Genomic DNA, 14813 nt, shown 5'->3' on the forward strand with positions numbered 1-14813 from the left:
CCTGTCTGGAGTTCCACTGGAAGTTGAGCCATGGGGCTTGAGTTCGGTTCCCCAGTTGAAGGGTGTGTAGGGGCCACAGTCTCAGCTTTCCTACCAGTCTTCATCAGTAAGCCCGGTCTTTTCATTTATTGTTTTAATTGTGATTGGGTGAAAGTTCAGAGAGCAAGTTCATTTTCCATATAGCACTTCATACACATTTTGTTTATGATATTTAACTACAATTCCCCACAATGCAACAGCTCTCTTCCCGATTCCCTGTGGTTACCTCTTCCCTGTGTCCTTCTTTCCTATGCACTCCTGCCCCCTGAGCTGTCGACCTGTACAAACACTGCCCATCTGATCTCGCATGATTGGTCATTCTAAGGAGTGTATCTACCTGATGTAAGTGTTCACCCCATAGGCCAGTCTGTTTGGCTGGAAGCCAGGGGAGTGAGTTCAATTCCAGACCTGAAGGGTAACTTGGGGCCATAGTCTCAGAAATCTCACCGGGCTCTATCAGACCACTAAGCCTGGTCCTTTTTATGATTTTGAGTTTTGTTCCACATTGTTCTCCCTGTCTATCCAAGAACTCCTGCACTGATCCCTCTCTGAGTGATTGACAGTGGTAGGTGGGCACCATCTAGTTCTTCTGGTCTCATGCTCATGTGGGCTGAGGTAACATGGTCCACTAATCCCTTGGACTAATTGTTTCCATGTGTCTTTTGTTTTCTTCATTCTTCTTTACTCTGGACAAGGAGAGACCCATTGTTACATCTAGATGGCTGCTTGTAAACCTTGAAGACCCCAATCACTAATTACCAAAGTAGGATGTGGAACAAGGTTTTTGTGTAGTATGTTATGCCAGCTGCACTTGATGTCCCCTGCGACCGTGGTCCCAAGCCCATAGGTCCAATAACTCGCTCCATTAGGGTGGTTGACTGTGCTTAAGAAGTTATCATAACTTTGCCTCTTGTTGTTGTTGTTGTTGTTATGTGCCGTTGAGTCAAACCCGACTCATAGCGACCCCTCCTTGGGTTTCCAAGGCAGTATGACTACGGAAGTAGGATTGCCCAACCTTCCTTCCGAGGAGTGGCTGGTGGGTTTGAACCGTCAGCCTTCTGGTTAGCAATGCCTTAGGCACCGTGCCACCAGAGCTCCCTTGCCCCTTGTTAGCTCTAGTTATATGGACATTCTTAGAGCACATATATAAGATACATGATAGATAAAGATATAAACCAAATACGTATGCAGAAATAATCATCTGCCGACCTTATACATGGCCGTGGGTATATTCCCTTTTGCCCAGACATACCTAATTATTCAACCTGTCTACACACCCATTTATCCATAGATTAATGTTTGTTATCACTGACAGCGCAGTATTGTGTATGTAAAAGGGTTTATCTTTCTTCTCTGTCCCTCTTGTACACTTCTCTGTGTCTTTCTTTTCTTCAGTGTTAATTGTGTTGGTCACTCGCTTTTGGTAAATTGCCCTTCTCTTCGCCCAAATCAATACTTGTCTCTACCTCCCTAGCACAGTGTTCCCTCTCCTCCCTTCCCATCCCTGGTAACCAACAAAGAAAGCTTCCTTCTACGTATAAAGTTTTCCTTGACTTTTTTCGGTAGTGCACTAATACAGTATTTGTCCTTCTATGATTGACTTGTTTCACTCAGCATAATGTCCTCTAAGTTCATCCACGTTACATGGTTTTTCACAGATTCTACGTTACTGTTTAGGGCTGCATAGTATTCCATTGTGCATATGTACCACGGTCTGTTTATCCATTCCTTGGTTGATGGGCACTTAGGTTGTTTCCATCCCTTTGCTGTTGTGAATAGTACTGTGATGAACATGGGTGTTCATGCATATGTCTATTCGTATCCTGACCCACACTTCAAACCTCATTTTTCTTTTCTTTTCTTTATTGTGATTTGGGTGAAAATTTACAGAGCAAATTCACTTCCCATACAGCAGTTCTTGTACACTTTGTCTCATGACATTGACACAGTTCACCACAATGTAACAGCTCCCCTCCCACCTCCTCCTGACAGTCACCTCTTCCCTGTGTCCATCCCTCCATGCACTCCTGCCCCCTGAGCTGTCTCCCTGTGCAGACACAGCCCTTCTTTCTCCCATGATTATTCTCTCCAAAGAGTGTATCCACCTCAGGTAAATGTTCAACTCATATGCCTGTCTTTTGTTTGACTGGAAGCCACAGGTGTGGGTTCAATTCCAGACCTGAAGGGCAGCTAGGGGCCACAGTCTCAGTGGTTCCACCAGGCTCTATCAGACCAGCAAACCAGGTCCCCCCTTTTTTTTTTTTCCAAATGCTTTTGAGTTTTGTTTCACATTGTTCTCCCACTCTATCCAGGATCTCCTACAGAGATCCCCTTCCAAGTGGTTGACAGTGGTAGCCGGGCACCATCTAGTTCTTCTGGTCTCATAGTCGTATAGGCTGCAGATTGCATGGTATATCACTCACTAGGATTAATTGTTTCCATGAATTTTTAGTTTTCTTCATTCTTCTTTGCTCTAGACGAGGAGAGACCTATTGTTGCATCTAGATGGCTTCTTGTAAGCTTTTAAGATCCCAGTTGCTACTCACCAAAGTAAGCATCATCTTTCTTAGGATTTTTAGTTTTGTTCCGTATTTTTCTCCCCCTCTCCATGGAATCTTCTATTATGATCCCTTTCAGAACAGTCAGCAGTAGAAGCCGGGGACCGTCTCGTTCTTCAGGTCTCGGGGTGGAACCTGATACTCACGTGGCCCCGCAGTCCTTTGGACTGATTGTTCCCCTGCCTTTTTTATTTTCTTCACTCTCTGTTTCTTTTTCAATTGGTCGTTCCAGTGGCGAACATTAATATCTGAGTTGTCCATCTCTGACACATTTTTCCACCTTACACTAGTTCTGGCTTCCGCAGGTTTTACTATCCGTGGCTCACGTACACCCATCACCCAGAATCCTGGCCCGATTTCCCATCCCTAGACCCACATAGTTGTGAACCTAGCTTTCTATTGTGGAAAACAAACCGAGCAGATGGAGTAATGGAGCCATGTGTATCTATGCCCCACGCTGGCTGGTCCTGTTTCCTCTCCCTTCCAGCACGTCGTGCCTGCCTCCCAGCTCCACCAGCCCCACATGGCCTGTCCTTTCACTGGTACCGTATTGTCTTTTCAGCGTGCTATTTGATGCATATAAAAGGACGTTTGTAGGTGACGTGGAAGATACAAAGCAAAATGCTAGAATGAAACCTGGCACCCCACCCACCAGCCCAGCATCGGGAACATGGGAACTGGATGTCCCTCCCAGGCTGTCGCACTCACCACCTGAGCGTTTCTATGTACTCTGTTTCATCCTCTCGTCAAGGCATCTGAGGCAGGTTTTGCCATCAGTATCAGAGAGGTGAGAAAACTTCTGTGGAAACAGATACAGCAGTGATAGTAACACTGCCCCCGCTTGAAGGGACAGGCACAGTCGGAAGCTACTTTTATCTTCCCAGTAGCTGTTCCTTACAGGGGCTTTAATCCCCATTTCAGAATCACCGGTGTTGTTGTACACTGTGGAGTGTTCTGACTCACAGCGCCCCTAGAGGACAGAGTGGGACTGCACCACAGGGTCTCCAAGGCTGTCAATCTTTACAGAAGCAAAGCCCAAACCACACCCACTGCTTGGAGTAGATTCTGACTCACAGCGCCCCTAGAGGACAGACTGGAACTGCCCCACAGGGTTCCCAAGGCTGTCAATTTTCACAGAAGCAAAGCCCAAGCCACACCCACTGCTAGGGAGTTGATTCTGACTCACAGCGCCCCTAGAGGACAGAGTGGAACTGCACCACAGGGTCTCCAACGCTGTCAATCTTCACAGAAGCAAAGCCCAAACCACACCCACTGCCTGGAGTGGATTCTGAGTCACAGCGCCCCTAGAGGACAGAGAGGAACTGCACCACAGGGTTTCCAAGACTAATCTTGACCGGTGAGCTCTAGTGGCTCAGTGCCTAAGCCACTGACTGCTAATCAGAAGACTGGTGGTTCAGATCTACCAGCCCCTTCACGGAAGGAAGACTGAGCAGTCTACTTCCATAAAGATTTACCTCCTCGGATACCCAATGGGGGTTGCTATGAGTTGAAATCAAATCAATGGCAGTGGGTTTGGATTTTTTTGAATCTTGAGAGCAAAGACTGCCACATCTTTCTTGGAGTGGCTGGTGGATTTGGACCTCCAGCCTCTCTGTAAGCAGCCTAGCACTTAACCAGTAAAAGCCTCTTTCACTACCTCCTTTTTGTACCACCTGTGCTGCTTTTTATACTCACAGAGCACCTAGTGGACACTGAATTTCCAGTGGACACAATGAAACATAGCTGCTGGGTGGTGGAAATGCTTCATCTCAGGGTGGGGCTAACTGGAAGGTTACAGGTTCAAGTAGGGAGAGGCTCCTCAGAAGATATTCCTGGTGACAGCTTCCGTAGGATTAGTCATGGGAGGCTCCATGGAGCAAGGTTCTGCCCTGACGCCCATTGGGGAGCCATGACTTGGGATAGACTCCATGGCAGCTGGTGGTGATGGAGCCTCATTTTCCAAAGAAGGAAACAGGCTCAGAGAGGTTAAGTACTTCCTTATAGAGCTGTTTACCCCATTTTAAGGATCCCTGGTGACGCATTGGTTAACTGCTCACCTGCTAACTGAAAGGTTGGCAGTTCAAACTCACCCGGCGATCTGTGCGAGACAGATTACAGCCTAGGAAACCCGATGGGCTGGTTTTCCTTTCTGACACAGGGTTGCCGTGGGTCAGAATCAACTTGAGAATGCCTGCATCAGCAACGATATCTCTGGGTCGGAGTCCCTAGGTGATGCACACAGTTAAAGCACTCAGCCACTCGCTGAAATTGGACTATTTGCGCGTACCCAGAGGTACCACGGAAAAAAGGCCTGGTGACCTGCTCCCCCAAAAATCAACCATTGAAAATCCTGCGGGGCTCGGTTCTGACCCCCACAGGGTCCCTGTGAGTCAGAATCCACCCGACAGCAGCTGGTACTGTCTTGTTTCCATTTTATACAAAAGAAAGCTAAGGCCCAAGGAGTGGACGTAGCCTTCCTGGGTCATGCAGCTCGGTTCGGAGTCTGCATCCAGCCCTACTGCTCCTGGAGTTGCCCTTCTCGCACTGGAACTGCGTTCACTGTTTATGTTCTGGTGGCTCAGTGGTTAAAGTGCTGGGCTGCCAGCCAAAAGGTCAGCGGTTCAAATCCACCAGCTGTTCCATGGTAGAAAGATGTGGTAGTCGACTTCCCTAAAGATGACGGCTCTGGGAACCCTCCGAGGCGGTTCTGTCCTGTGATTCCGGGGTCACTATGGGTCGCAGTCAACTTGATGGCAGTGGGTTTGGGTTTGGGGTGTATGATCTAACTCGAAAGTGGGAGCCAGCCACAGAGGCCAGTGCTTGCTCGGAGTCACCCAGCACTGGGTCCCGTCAGCCCAGCAGGGGTCTTGGGCTGGGCTTGCAACCCTCCTCATTATACGAGGAGGAAGTTCACACGCGGTGGGGGGCGGGGGCACGGCTGGCAAGTTCCAAGCCAGGATTGGAGCCAGGGCCATCTGACACCACCTCCCAGCTGGTGGGGAAAAGGGACTTGTAGCACAAAGGCTCAGATGACTAATACGGCATTCGTGTCTGTGCTGCTGGCGGACACACGGCCCAGGGCCAGGCGCTCCTGCAGAAAACCTGGAGGCAAGGGCGGCTTGGTGGGGGCGTGGTTTCTTCCCTGATGCTCAGTCACGGCCAGCCAGCCAACCGGGTGGGAGGAGCCCGGCTTTGGAATTTCATTGGCTAGCACGATTGTCCATCACTTCAGAGCTTGACTTGCGTCAGACCTTCCTGTGAGTCTCAGTTTTCCCAGCTGTAAAATGGGAGTGACCATGTTAGTCCCCCCCTCATACAGTGAAGGTTTGGATGTGTTCGACTCGCTTCCTCGTCTTGGTGACCGTGGGCAGGTCTCCACTCCAGGACCCGGCAAACTTTGTCTGTAAAGCCCCGGAGAGTAACCGTTTTAGGCTTCGCCCACCACATAGGCTCCCACTCCATATTCTTCCAACGGAGCCAGTTCTGCCCCAACACGTCTGGGATTGACTCTACAAAACCAGGCGGTGGGCTGTACTTTGTTCCAAAACCAAAAACTGCACTGCTGACGAGTCAGTTGCAACTCATAGCAAACCTGTAAGACGAGGGTGCTCACTGCCGTCAAACTGGATCCGACTCAGTGACCCCTCCTTGGGTTTCCAAGCCTGTATCACTACAGAAATAGATTGCCCAACCTTCCTTCTGAGGAGTGGCTGGTGGGTTTGAACCACCAGCCTTCTGGTTGGCAGTCAAATGCCTTAGGCACTACGCCACCAAGAGCTCGGGTAAAACTGCCTGTAAGGTTTCCTAGGCTGTCGATCTTTACGGAAGCAAAGCCCAAACCAAACTCACTGCGGAGGAATCTGTTATGACTCACAGCGCCCCTAGAGGACAGAGTGGAAATGCACCACAGGGTTTTTCCAAGGCTGTCAATCTCTGTGGAAGCAAAGCCCAAACCAAACCCACAGCTGTGGAGTTGATTCCAACTCACAGCGCCCCTAGAGGACGGAGTGGAACTGCACCATAGAGTTTCCAAGGCTGTTACTCTTTATGGAAACCGACTGCCTCATCTTTCTCATACAGAGCAGCTAGCTAGTGAATTTGAACACCAACCTGTCAGTTAGCAGCTGAGCCCTTTAACTACTGCACCCCCAGGGCTCCTCTGGAGCGGCACAGCCCAGTAGAAATACCATGTGAGCCGGGTGTATGCTTTTAAACTTTTTTTGGACCGACATTAAAAGGATAAAAGACAAGTGGTATTAGCTATAGGAGTATGTGTTACTTTACCCAGCATCTAAAGTACTGTCGTTTCGGCATCAGTAGTGAAAACTACTACTGAGATCTTTTTTCTTAATACATGTTCTTCAGAGTCCCGTTTGTACTTTATGCTCATTCTTGTTTTAGCTGGTATTGCGTTGAATCCCAACTCACGAGTATCACACACAACACGTCACAACACTGCCCAGCACTGTGTCATCCGATGATCACCTGTGGATCAGACCACTGGGATCTATAGGGTTTGCATTGGCTTATTTTCTGAACGAGGTCACCAGTCCTTCCTTTCTAGTCCGTCTTAGTTTGAAAGCTCTGCTGAAGCCTGTTCAACATGAGAGGAACACACGAGCCTCCCCCAATAGCATCTCTCATTTCAGACCTCAGTACAGAAAGCAATTTGCTGAAAGTAGAAATAGATAGCCAGAACCTGGCACGCACACTCCTGTGTTCCAGCTGGTGCCCGTGGCAGGCATCACTAATCGATCTCAGCACTGGCACTCACTCCTGCTGAACTTGGTACTCAAGGCTGACTCGTACCCCACAGACCTAGACTGCACTCTACTTCAAATTGCCAATCTGAGAAATTGGGTCGATATTAACTCCTAGTTCTTGGGGTGGTTGTGGGGATTAACAAGACATAAACCCAAAGCACATAATAGTTTGTTGGATAGAGAAGAGAATGAGGAAGGGAGTCCTGGCAGAGGGAACAGCCTGTGTAAAGGCCTCAAGGTGAGGAGAAGCCTGGTTTCTGCCAGTGTACAAGGGGTGGAGTGGCTGGGACAGTGAGCACTGAGGCTGGGGTAGTGGCCAGGGGCCTGATGACGCCACAGTATGAAAGCCAGGGTGAGATTGATGGGAAACCATTAAGGAACACTGGTGGTGCAATGGTTAAGTTCTCAGTTGCAGACCAACAGGTTGGTGTTCAGACTCACTAGCTGCTCTGTGTGAGAAAGATGAGACAGTCGGCTTCCATAAAGAATAACAGCCTTGTGCAGTTCCACTCTGTCCTCTAGGGGTGCTGTGAGTCAGAATCGATATCACAGCTGTGGGTGTGGTTGGGCCTTTGCTTCTGTAAAGATTGACAGCCTTGGAAACCCTGTGGAGCAGTTCCACTCTGTCCTCTAGGGGCGCTGTGGGTCAGAATTGATTAAACTGCAGTGGGTGTGGTTTGGGCTTTGCTCTGTAAAGACTGACAGCCTTGGAGACCCTGTGGTGCAGTTCCACTCTGTCCTCTAGGGGCCCTGTGAGTCGGAATGGACTCCACAGCTGTAGGTGTGGTTAGGGCTTTGCTTCTGTAAAGATTGACAGCCTTGGAAACCCTGTGGTGCAGTTCCACTCTGTCCTCTAGGGGCGCTGTGAGTCGGAATGGACTCCATGGCAGTGGGTGTGGTTTGGGCTTCTATGAAGATTGACAGCCTAGGAAACCCCGTGGAGCAGTTCCACTCTGTCATGTGGAGTTGCTGTGAGTTGGAATTGACTGGACAGCAGCTGACACCCAAAAATACTATGAAAGACAATAAGCTCTTGGGCCTGCTTAAGAATCATCTCTGGGTTGTCTAGCTTCTACTTGGCCTCTGACAAGCGGGGAGGTGGCTGGGGAGTTGTCCAGGCATGGGCGGCGACTGGTGCACTGAGTCCTGTGACTCTAGCTTCTTTTCTTCCCTGTTCATGGAACCCAGGTATGCCTCCTTCCTCACTTGCTTCTCACTTCAGACCTTGCTGCTCACAGACTCCCTGTCTCAGCTCATCACAGTCCAGACTCCCAGGAGAGAACCTGATTGGTCCAACTCAGCACTTGGGGCCAAGATGAGGTCACTGATTTGCCTCTTGATTGGCTGCCCCTGGCAGCTCTCCAGGGTGCAGAGGCTGTAGGGTGGGGGCAGTTTCTCCAATAGGGCGTGGCTCAGTGACTTGATTGACATGTCAGGGACTGTGGCCACAGAGACAAGAGTCAGGAGGGTCTGGGAGGGACAAGGGTAGCACCAAGGGTCCAGCCAAATGACTGGGGGGCTGCTGAGCCCAGTTGGGATGTGGTGAGCAGAGGGGACCTGACCCCAGATACAGTCAGTTGGCTCCTCAGAGGAGGCAGATAAACAGCAGGGAGGACACAGAGCAGAGGTGTCTCCCAAGGCAGGGATGAGACTCCAAAGGCTTCCCCAAAGGCTCCTGGGCACTAGAGGAGCGAGTGTTGTAGCTACGTGGAAAGGGGAGGGTCCCCTCGTCAGGGGCCCATGTCCAAATGTCTGGGGTTCCAAAATCTGGGGCTTGTCTCCTGTGTAGGGAGCAAGAGAAGAGAGAAGAAACTGAGACTGGTCTCTCTGTTTCAGACTGAGTTTGGCCTGTTTCCTTGGAAGCCCTGGAAGGTTTTACAGCTGTGCTTGACGCAGTCTGAATTGGGCTTTTTGATCTTTAAACTTTGTTGGGCCTCTAATCTAGCCCCTGAGGTTACCAGAAGGGGGGATGGGAACTCAGTGGTAGCCTGGGCTTAGAGGACTTGGGGTCAGGATGCTTGGTCACTCATCTTGCCTGGATCTTGCTATACGATTTCAGCTGAACTAAGCCCCTCTGGACCTCATTTTTATCAGGTTACAATCAGGGGTCGTCGTAACCTCTTCTGTGCACTCCCCTGGCTGATCCCACGGTCAAGAAAAGTTGTGGGTATGAAAGCAATTTACCTCAAACTAGTAGTAGATGGCCAGGAAGTAGCATGCAAACCCCCGTGTTCCAGCAGGTGCCTGTGACAGACATTACTAATTGATCCCAGCACCCAATCCTATTGAGCTAGTGCTCGAGGCAGCCAAGACCAATAGATTGCCATTATCATCTGAATCCTGTGTGGAGTGTTGCCGCTGCCCCTCATTCATCTCTTACCCCAACGCCCAGCGCTGGCTCTATCAGATTTCCCACAATGCCTTTGTTTGGTCTTTATCCGTGTCTCCCGGTTTCTTTATTCTAGACCCACAGGTATTGCCTCCTTTCCCTGGCAGACCTGGTCATCGCCCAGCCCCCTTGCAAGGGATATATGGTCCTTCCGAGACTCATGTAAGCTTCACCTCTTCCAGGAAGCCTTTCTGGATTCAGGATGCGTTCAGGGTCACTCCTCTAGCCTTCCGTGGGGCTGTCGGCACGTTTGTTGTTTGTGCTGTTGTATTTTTGTGCTCTGGTCTGGCTCCCCAGATATTGCCTCCACCCCCAGAAGTGAGAGGCTCGGTGGCAGGGTGTGGCTATTTTGAGTGTGTACGGGGGTAAGCCACCACTCATCTATCGGTTTATCACACTGTGGTGGCTTGTGTGGTGTTGTGAGGCTGGAGGCTATGCCACTGGTATTTCAAATACCAGCAAGGTCACCCCCAGTGGACAGGTTTCCCAGACTGACCCAGACTGGGAAAAGGACAGAGCCATCCACTTCTGAAAAAAACTGGCCAGGGAAAACCTTGTGAAAAGTGACACACCGTACTCAGGGCTGCACCGATGGGCTCACGCAGAGCCGGGATTGTGGGGAGGGCGCAGGACCAGGTGGTGTTGCGTTCTGCTGCACACGGGCTTGCTGTGCGTCCCAGCCTACTCGACGGCACCTAACATAACCAGAAGGGGGTGAGCAGAGCTGAAGGAATTTTGCATCCCTGTTTCCCTCAGGCTGCGATAGCGTGGAGAAATGGCCTCAGGTAACCCCTAGAGGGTCAGGAAAAATGAGAGAGACCATCCAGGAGATGGAATGACATGGGGCTGCAAGTGGCTTCCAACATGCCCATGATGTCAGTCATGAAGGTGACATAGGCAGCCTTTCGTTCTATGTAAAGTCCCTGTCTTAGTTTGCTACTCCTGGTGGAAGAGAAATACCACAAGGGGGTGGTTTTCAGAAACAGAATTTTATTTTTTCACCGTTTTGGAGCCTAGAAGTCCAACTTCTGGGCACTGGCTGTAGGGGAAGTCTGTCTTGTCAGCTCTGGGGCAAGTCCTGTTTTCACCTACTGTTCTTTCTCTTGGTCCCTTGTCTCCGTTTTGGCTTGTTTTTGTGCCTAACCTGGTTGGTTCACATCTGAAAATGATTGACTGAAGACACACCCAACACACAGATCCACAGATCCGTTGTTGTCGTTTGGTGCCTTCTGGTCGATTCTGACTCACAGCCGCCCCATAGATCGGGATACAGCTGCCTGTCGGGTTCTCTGGGCTGTAACCTTTCTAGAAGCAAACTGCCACGTCTTTTTCTTGTAGAGCCGCTGGGTGGGTTTGAACCGGTGACTCTGGTTACCAGCTGAGTGTGTAGCCGTTGTGCTTCCAGAGCTCCCAGGTACGGGGCTTACTTAGATTCACAACACATTTTCCAGGGGACCCGGCTCAGTCCATCAGAGTTGCCACGCGTTGGTGCCAACAACACAGTAACTAACTGCAACCTGTCACCTCTGTCTTCTTGGCACGAGCTGTACACACACCCTGTGATGTTGACACGTCTGTCTTACGAAGTCCATGCAGGAGGCTTGGTCGGTCTGGCTTGAGGCAGTGGAGTGCTTGGGGATTTTCTTGGCTTGAGTAACACGGGAAGTTTGTACCATTGTCCTGCAAAATTATCATGCAGGTAGTTCCCAGTGTAAGTGGTGTTTGACTACGCCTCCATAATCCATGCTGACATACATTGAGTCCCTCTTTTTATTTGTTTAAATTGTTGTTACTGTTTTGTTATTGTTTTCGCATTATTTCATTACCAGTATCTTTCTAAATCCGATCTTTCTTTGTCTTTGGGAGTGGAAATATTACCTATAAACTTACAGGTATTTTTTAATACATAGGAGCTCTGGTGGCGTAGTGCCTAAGGCATTTGACTGCTAACCAGAAGGCTGATGGTTCAAACACAGCAACCACTCCTCAGAAGGAAGGTTGGGCAACCTGCTTCCGTAGTGATACTGCCTTGGAAACTCAAAGAGGGATTGGATCCAGCTCAGTGGCAGTGGGTATAGACAGTTACAGAGGCCCTCAACAAGATAGGTTGACACAGTGGCTTCAACGATGGGCTCAGGTATAGCAAGGATTGTGGGGCTGGCACAGGACTGGGCAGTGTTGCGTTCTGCTGTACGTGGGGTCACTGTGAGCCGGAGAGGACTCGATGGTACCTAACAACGACAGACGCTTACAGAAGGGGCCTAGGGGCGGCACCTCCTGACCTCCTCTGACTTCCCGAGAGGGAGACTGAGGGATACAGGTTGGACAGGCCACCACCCTCCAGCCTTTTGACCAATTTTGACACCAGCCGTCCTTCCCGCACACTCACTACTTCTCTGCTGGGGTCAATAATTCATTGCAGGGGCCACACGGAACTCACAGACGATACTCATGATTATGGGGTTCATTAGGGAAGTAACAAACAGGTCACACTTAGGTTCAGGAACAAGGATGCAGTTCTTTGTTCGGGACAGGCTCCCCTCCGCCGTGCCTATAGGCCTGCCTCTCTTTGGTGCCCAGCGTCTCAGCCAGGCCTGTGCCCCCCAGTCAAGTGTTGCAAAGCTCTTCAGCTCTGCCGATGGGTGCCTCTAGACGCGCCCCGCTGTACCAACAAGCTTCCTGCCCAGAGACACTCGGCTTTCTCACTCTGTGAGCTGGCAAGCCCGCCGCTCTGTCTTATGCTGGTCTCTTGGTTCAGCTACCATCATATTTCTGTCATTGTCTCAGTGCCAGGATTTTGGGTCCAAGGACAGTTTCCACTCCTGGCCCTCCCGTCTCGATGGCAGTAAGAGCCCCCTTTCTGCCTTTGGAAGGGCTCGTTTTAACCCAACCAGGCAGCAAAACTGACCAATCCCCACATTTGTTGTTGTTGTTGTTGTTATGTGCCCTCGAGTCGGCCCCGACTCATAGCGACCCCTCCTTGGGTTTCCGAGGCAGTATCACTACGGAAGTAGGATTGCCCAACCTTCCTTCCGAGGAGTGGCTGCTGGGTTTGAACCGCCAGCCGTCTGGTTAGCAGGCAAGTGATTTAGCCAATCCCCACATTAGGGTTCCATATACCTTGCTTGAATGGTCCCACCCCCAGAAGGACACCATGTCCCTTATTTACAGTATTAGCAGGCTGTCCCCTCAGTGGGCCGCAAGCACCTCACATTTGCATGGTTCCACGCAGTCATCTGGCGGGCGCCACGAAGCCGTGGCTAGAAGGGCCAGGCCCAGTCAGTTACTGCCCCACAACGCTATCTTAAATCTCTGGTGTTGCTGTACCAGATACCGCAAGTGGCTGGCTGTAACATAAATTTATACTCTCACAGTTTAGGAGGCTAGAAGTCTGCATCAGGGTGCCAGCTCTCGGGGAGGTCCTTATCCCTTCAGTCTGTGGGCCTGGCATCCCTTGGAATCTCCACAGGTCTTGGCATTGATCCTCTGCTGGATCTAAGAGGTTCTCATCACAGGGTCCCTGGACTCAAAGAATAGGCGTTGCTTCCCAGTTGGCATGGCGGTTGTAGGCTCCCTCCTTCTGTTCACCTCTCTCTCCTTTTATCTCTTAAAAGATTAAAAAGTGATGCAGACCACACCCCAGGGTAACTCCCCTTACTGGGATCAGAGGTGTGACCCCAGTAACGGTATTATTGCATTCCACTCTAATCTGATTACAGCGGATTGGCAGATCACATCAGATCACATCACAGGGAGTGATTACATCATCACGTAACTGCCAACCCACTGAGAATCATAGCCCAGCCAAGGTGCCACATATTTTGAGGGAACAGAGTTTGTCCGTGACACATACATTATAAAAATTTACCCTAACGATGAAGGGTTGGATACTATTGGCATCTTGTCAGTTGTAATAACTCCATTTGTGGAAGGTTCTAGATTACCTGGGTTATCTCCGGGGATGAAGACTGGCCTTCCCATTCAGGCAATTAGTAAGAGTTACCCATGTGAACCTTCTCTTTTTTTTCTTCCTGGGAACATCTCACTGCTTTCCGAACCCACCTATTGACTTGAGCAAAACAGTCAGCGTTTGGGTCTGTGTTTTCACGCAACTGAAAACCCTGATTTGGTCATTTAGAAACTAAATATCAATACAGTGGTGTTTTGAGAAGTAAATGGTGAATTGCCCATCTGTGAGTGAAGATCTGAGGAGGGAGGAGGTCAGCAAATTGCCTGCTGCAACGCTGTGTGGAGTACCCATTTCTAATATGTATTTTTTAAAAAATACGACAGTTATAAGAGTGCTTCATCATAACTTGAATATGCTCCAGATATGGGACTATCTGTAATTAAAATCAAGTGACGTAAGCGAGTGGCGTGATCCAGAATATTGGATGGCACAAACGGTCTGCACCTTGACCAGTGCAAGTTGATGTTTGAACCCCCACAGTCGGGCCACGAAGAGAAGCCCTGGCTATCTGTTTCTGTAAACTTATCGCAGCCGAGAAAACCCTAGGGGCCAGTTCTACTCTGTTAACGCATGGGGTCTGGATGAGTTGGAACTGACCGTCTGGACACGGGTTTCTCAATTCTAATCACAGATAGCGTTTGACCGGTGTAGCCTGCAGTTTGGTTTCATTGCCCAGGGGCAGAGTCACTTTCCAGCTAAAGCCTAGGGGGTGGGCAGGAAGAGGACGCCCCCAGCGTTGACAGTATCCTGGGGTACAGTGTGGATGCCTGCCCGTGATGGTGATGGCTTGATGGCTCTCGTGGGTGTGGCTGGAGTGGGCGTGGCAGGCCTGGGGCTGGAGTGGGCGTGGTAGGCCTGGGGCTGGAGTGGGCGTGGCTGGAGTGGGAGGGGCAGGCCTGGGGCTGACCCGAAGGCCTTCCGGGTACGTTCTCAGCTGGCGTTGCAGACCGGGCGTGAGCCACCTCCAATATGGCGGGTACAGAAGGCACTGCTGCAGAAATTCACCCCGGAGATCAAGGACGGCCAGAGGCAGTTTTGTGCCACTAGTAACGTGAGTCAGCCGACGGGAGTGAGGACCCGGACTGGGCCGGGGG

General features: G+C 50.4%; 1 protein-coding gene across 1 annotated transcript in view; it reads left to right on the forward strand.

Annotated features, from left to right (window-relative positions):
• Positions 1–14813, forward strand: part of PRR12 (proline rich 12) — a 42456-nt gene that overhangs the window by 14535 nt on the left and 13108 nt on the right. The window contains exon 7 of the mRNA XM_042781229.1: positions 14654–14770. Within this exon, the coding sequence (XP_042637163.1) occupies positions 14654–14770 (117 nt within the window). The remainder of the gene's footprint in view (positions 1–14653; positions 14771–14813) is intronic.

The sequence above is a fragment of the Orycteropus afer genome, unplaced genomic scaffold, assembly GCF_000298275.1.
Source record: "Orycteropus afer afer isolate SDZICR_OR568_19922 unplaced genomic scaffold, OryAfe1.0 scaffold00099, whole genome shotgun sequence".
NCBI lineage: Eukaryota > Metazoa > Chordata > Mammalia > Tubulidentata > Orycteropodidae > Orycteropus > Orycteropus afer.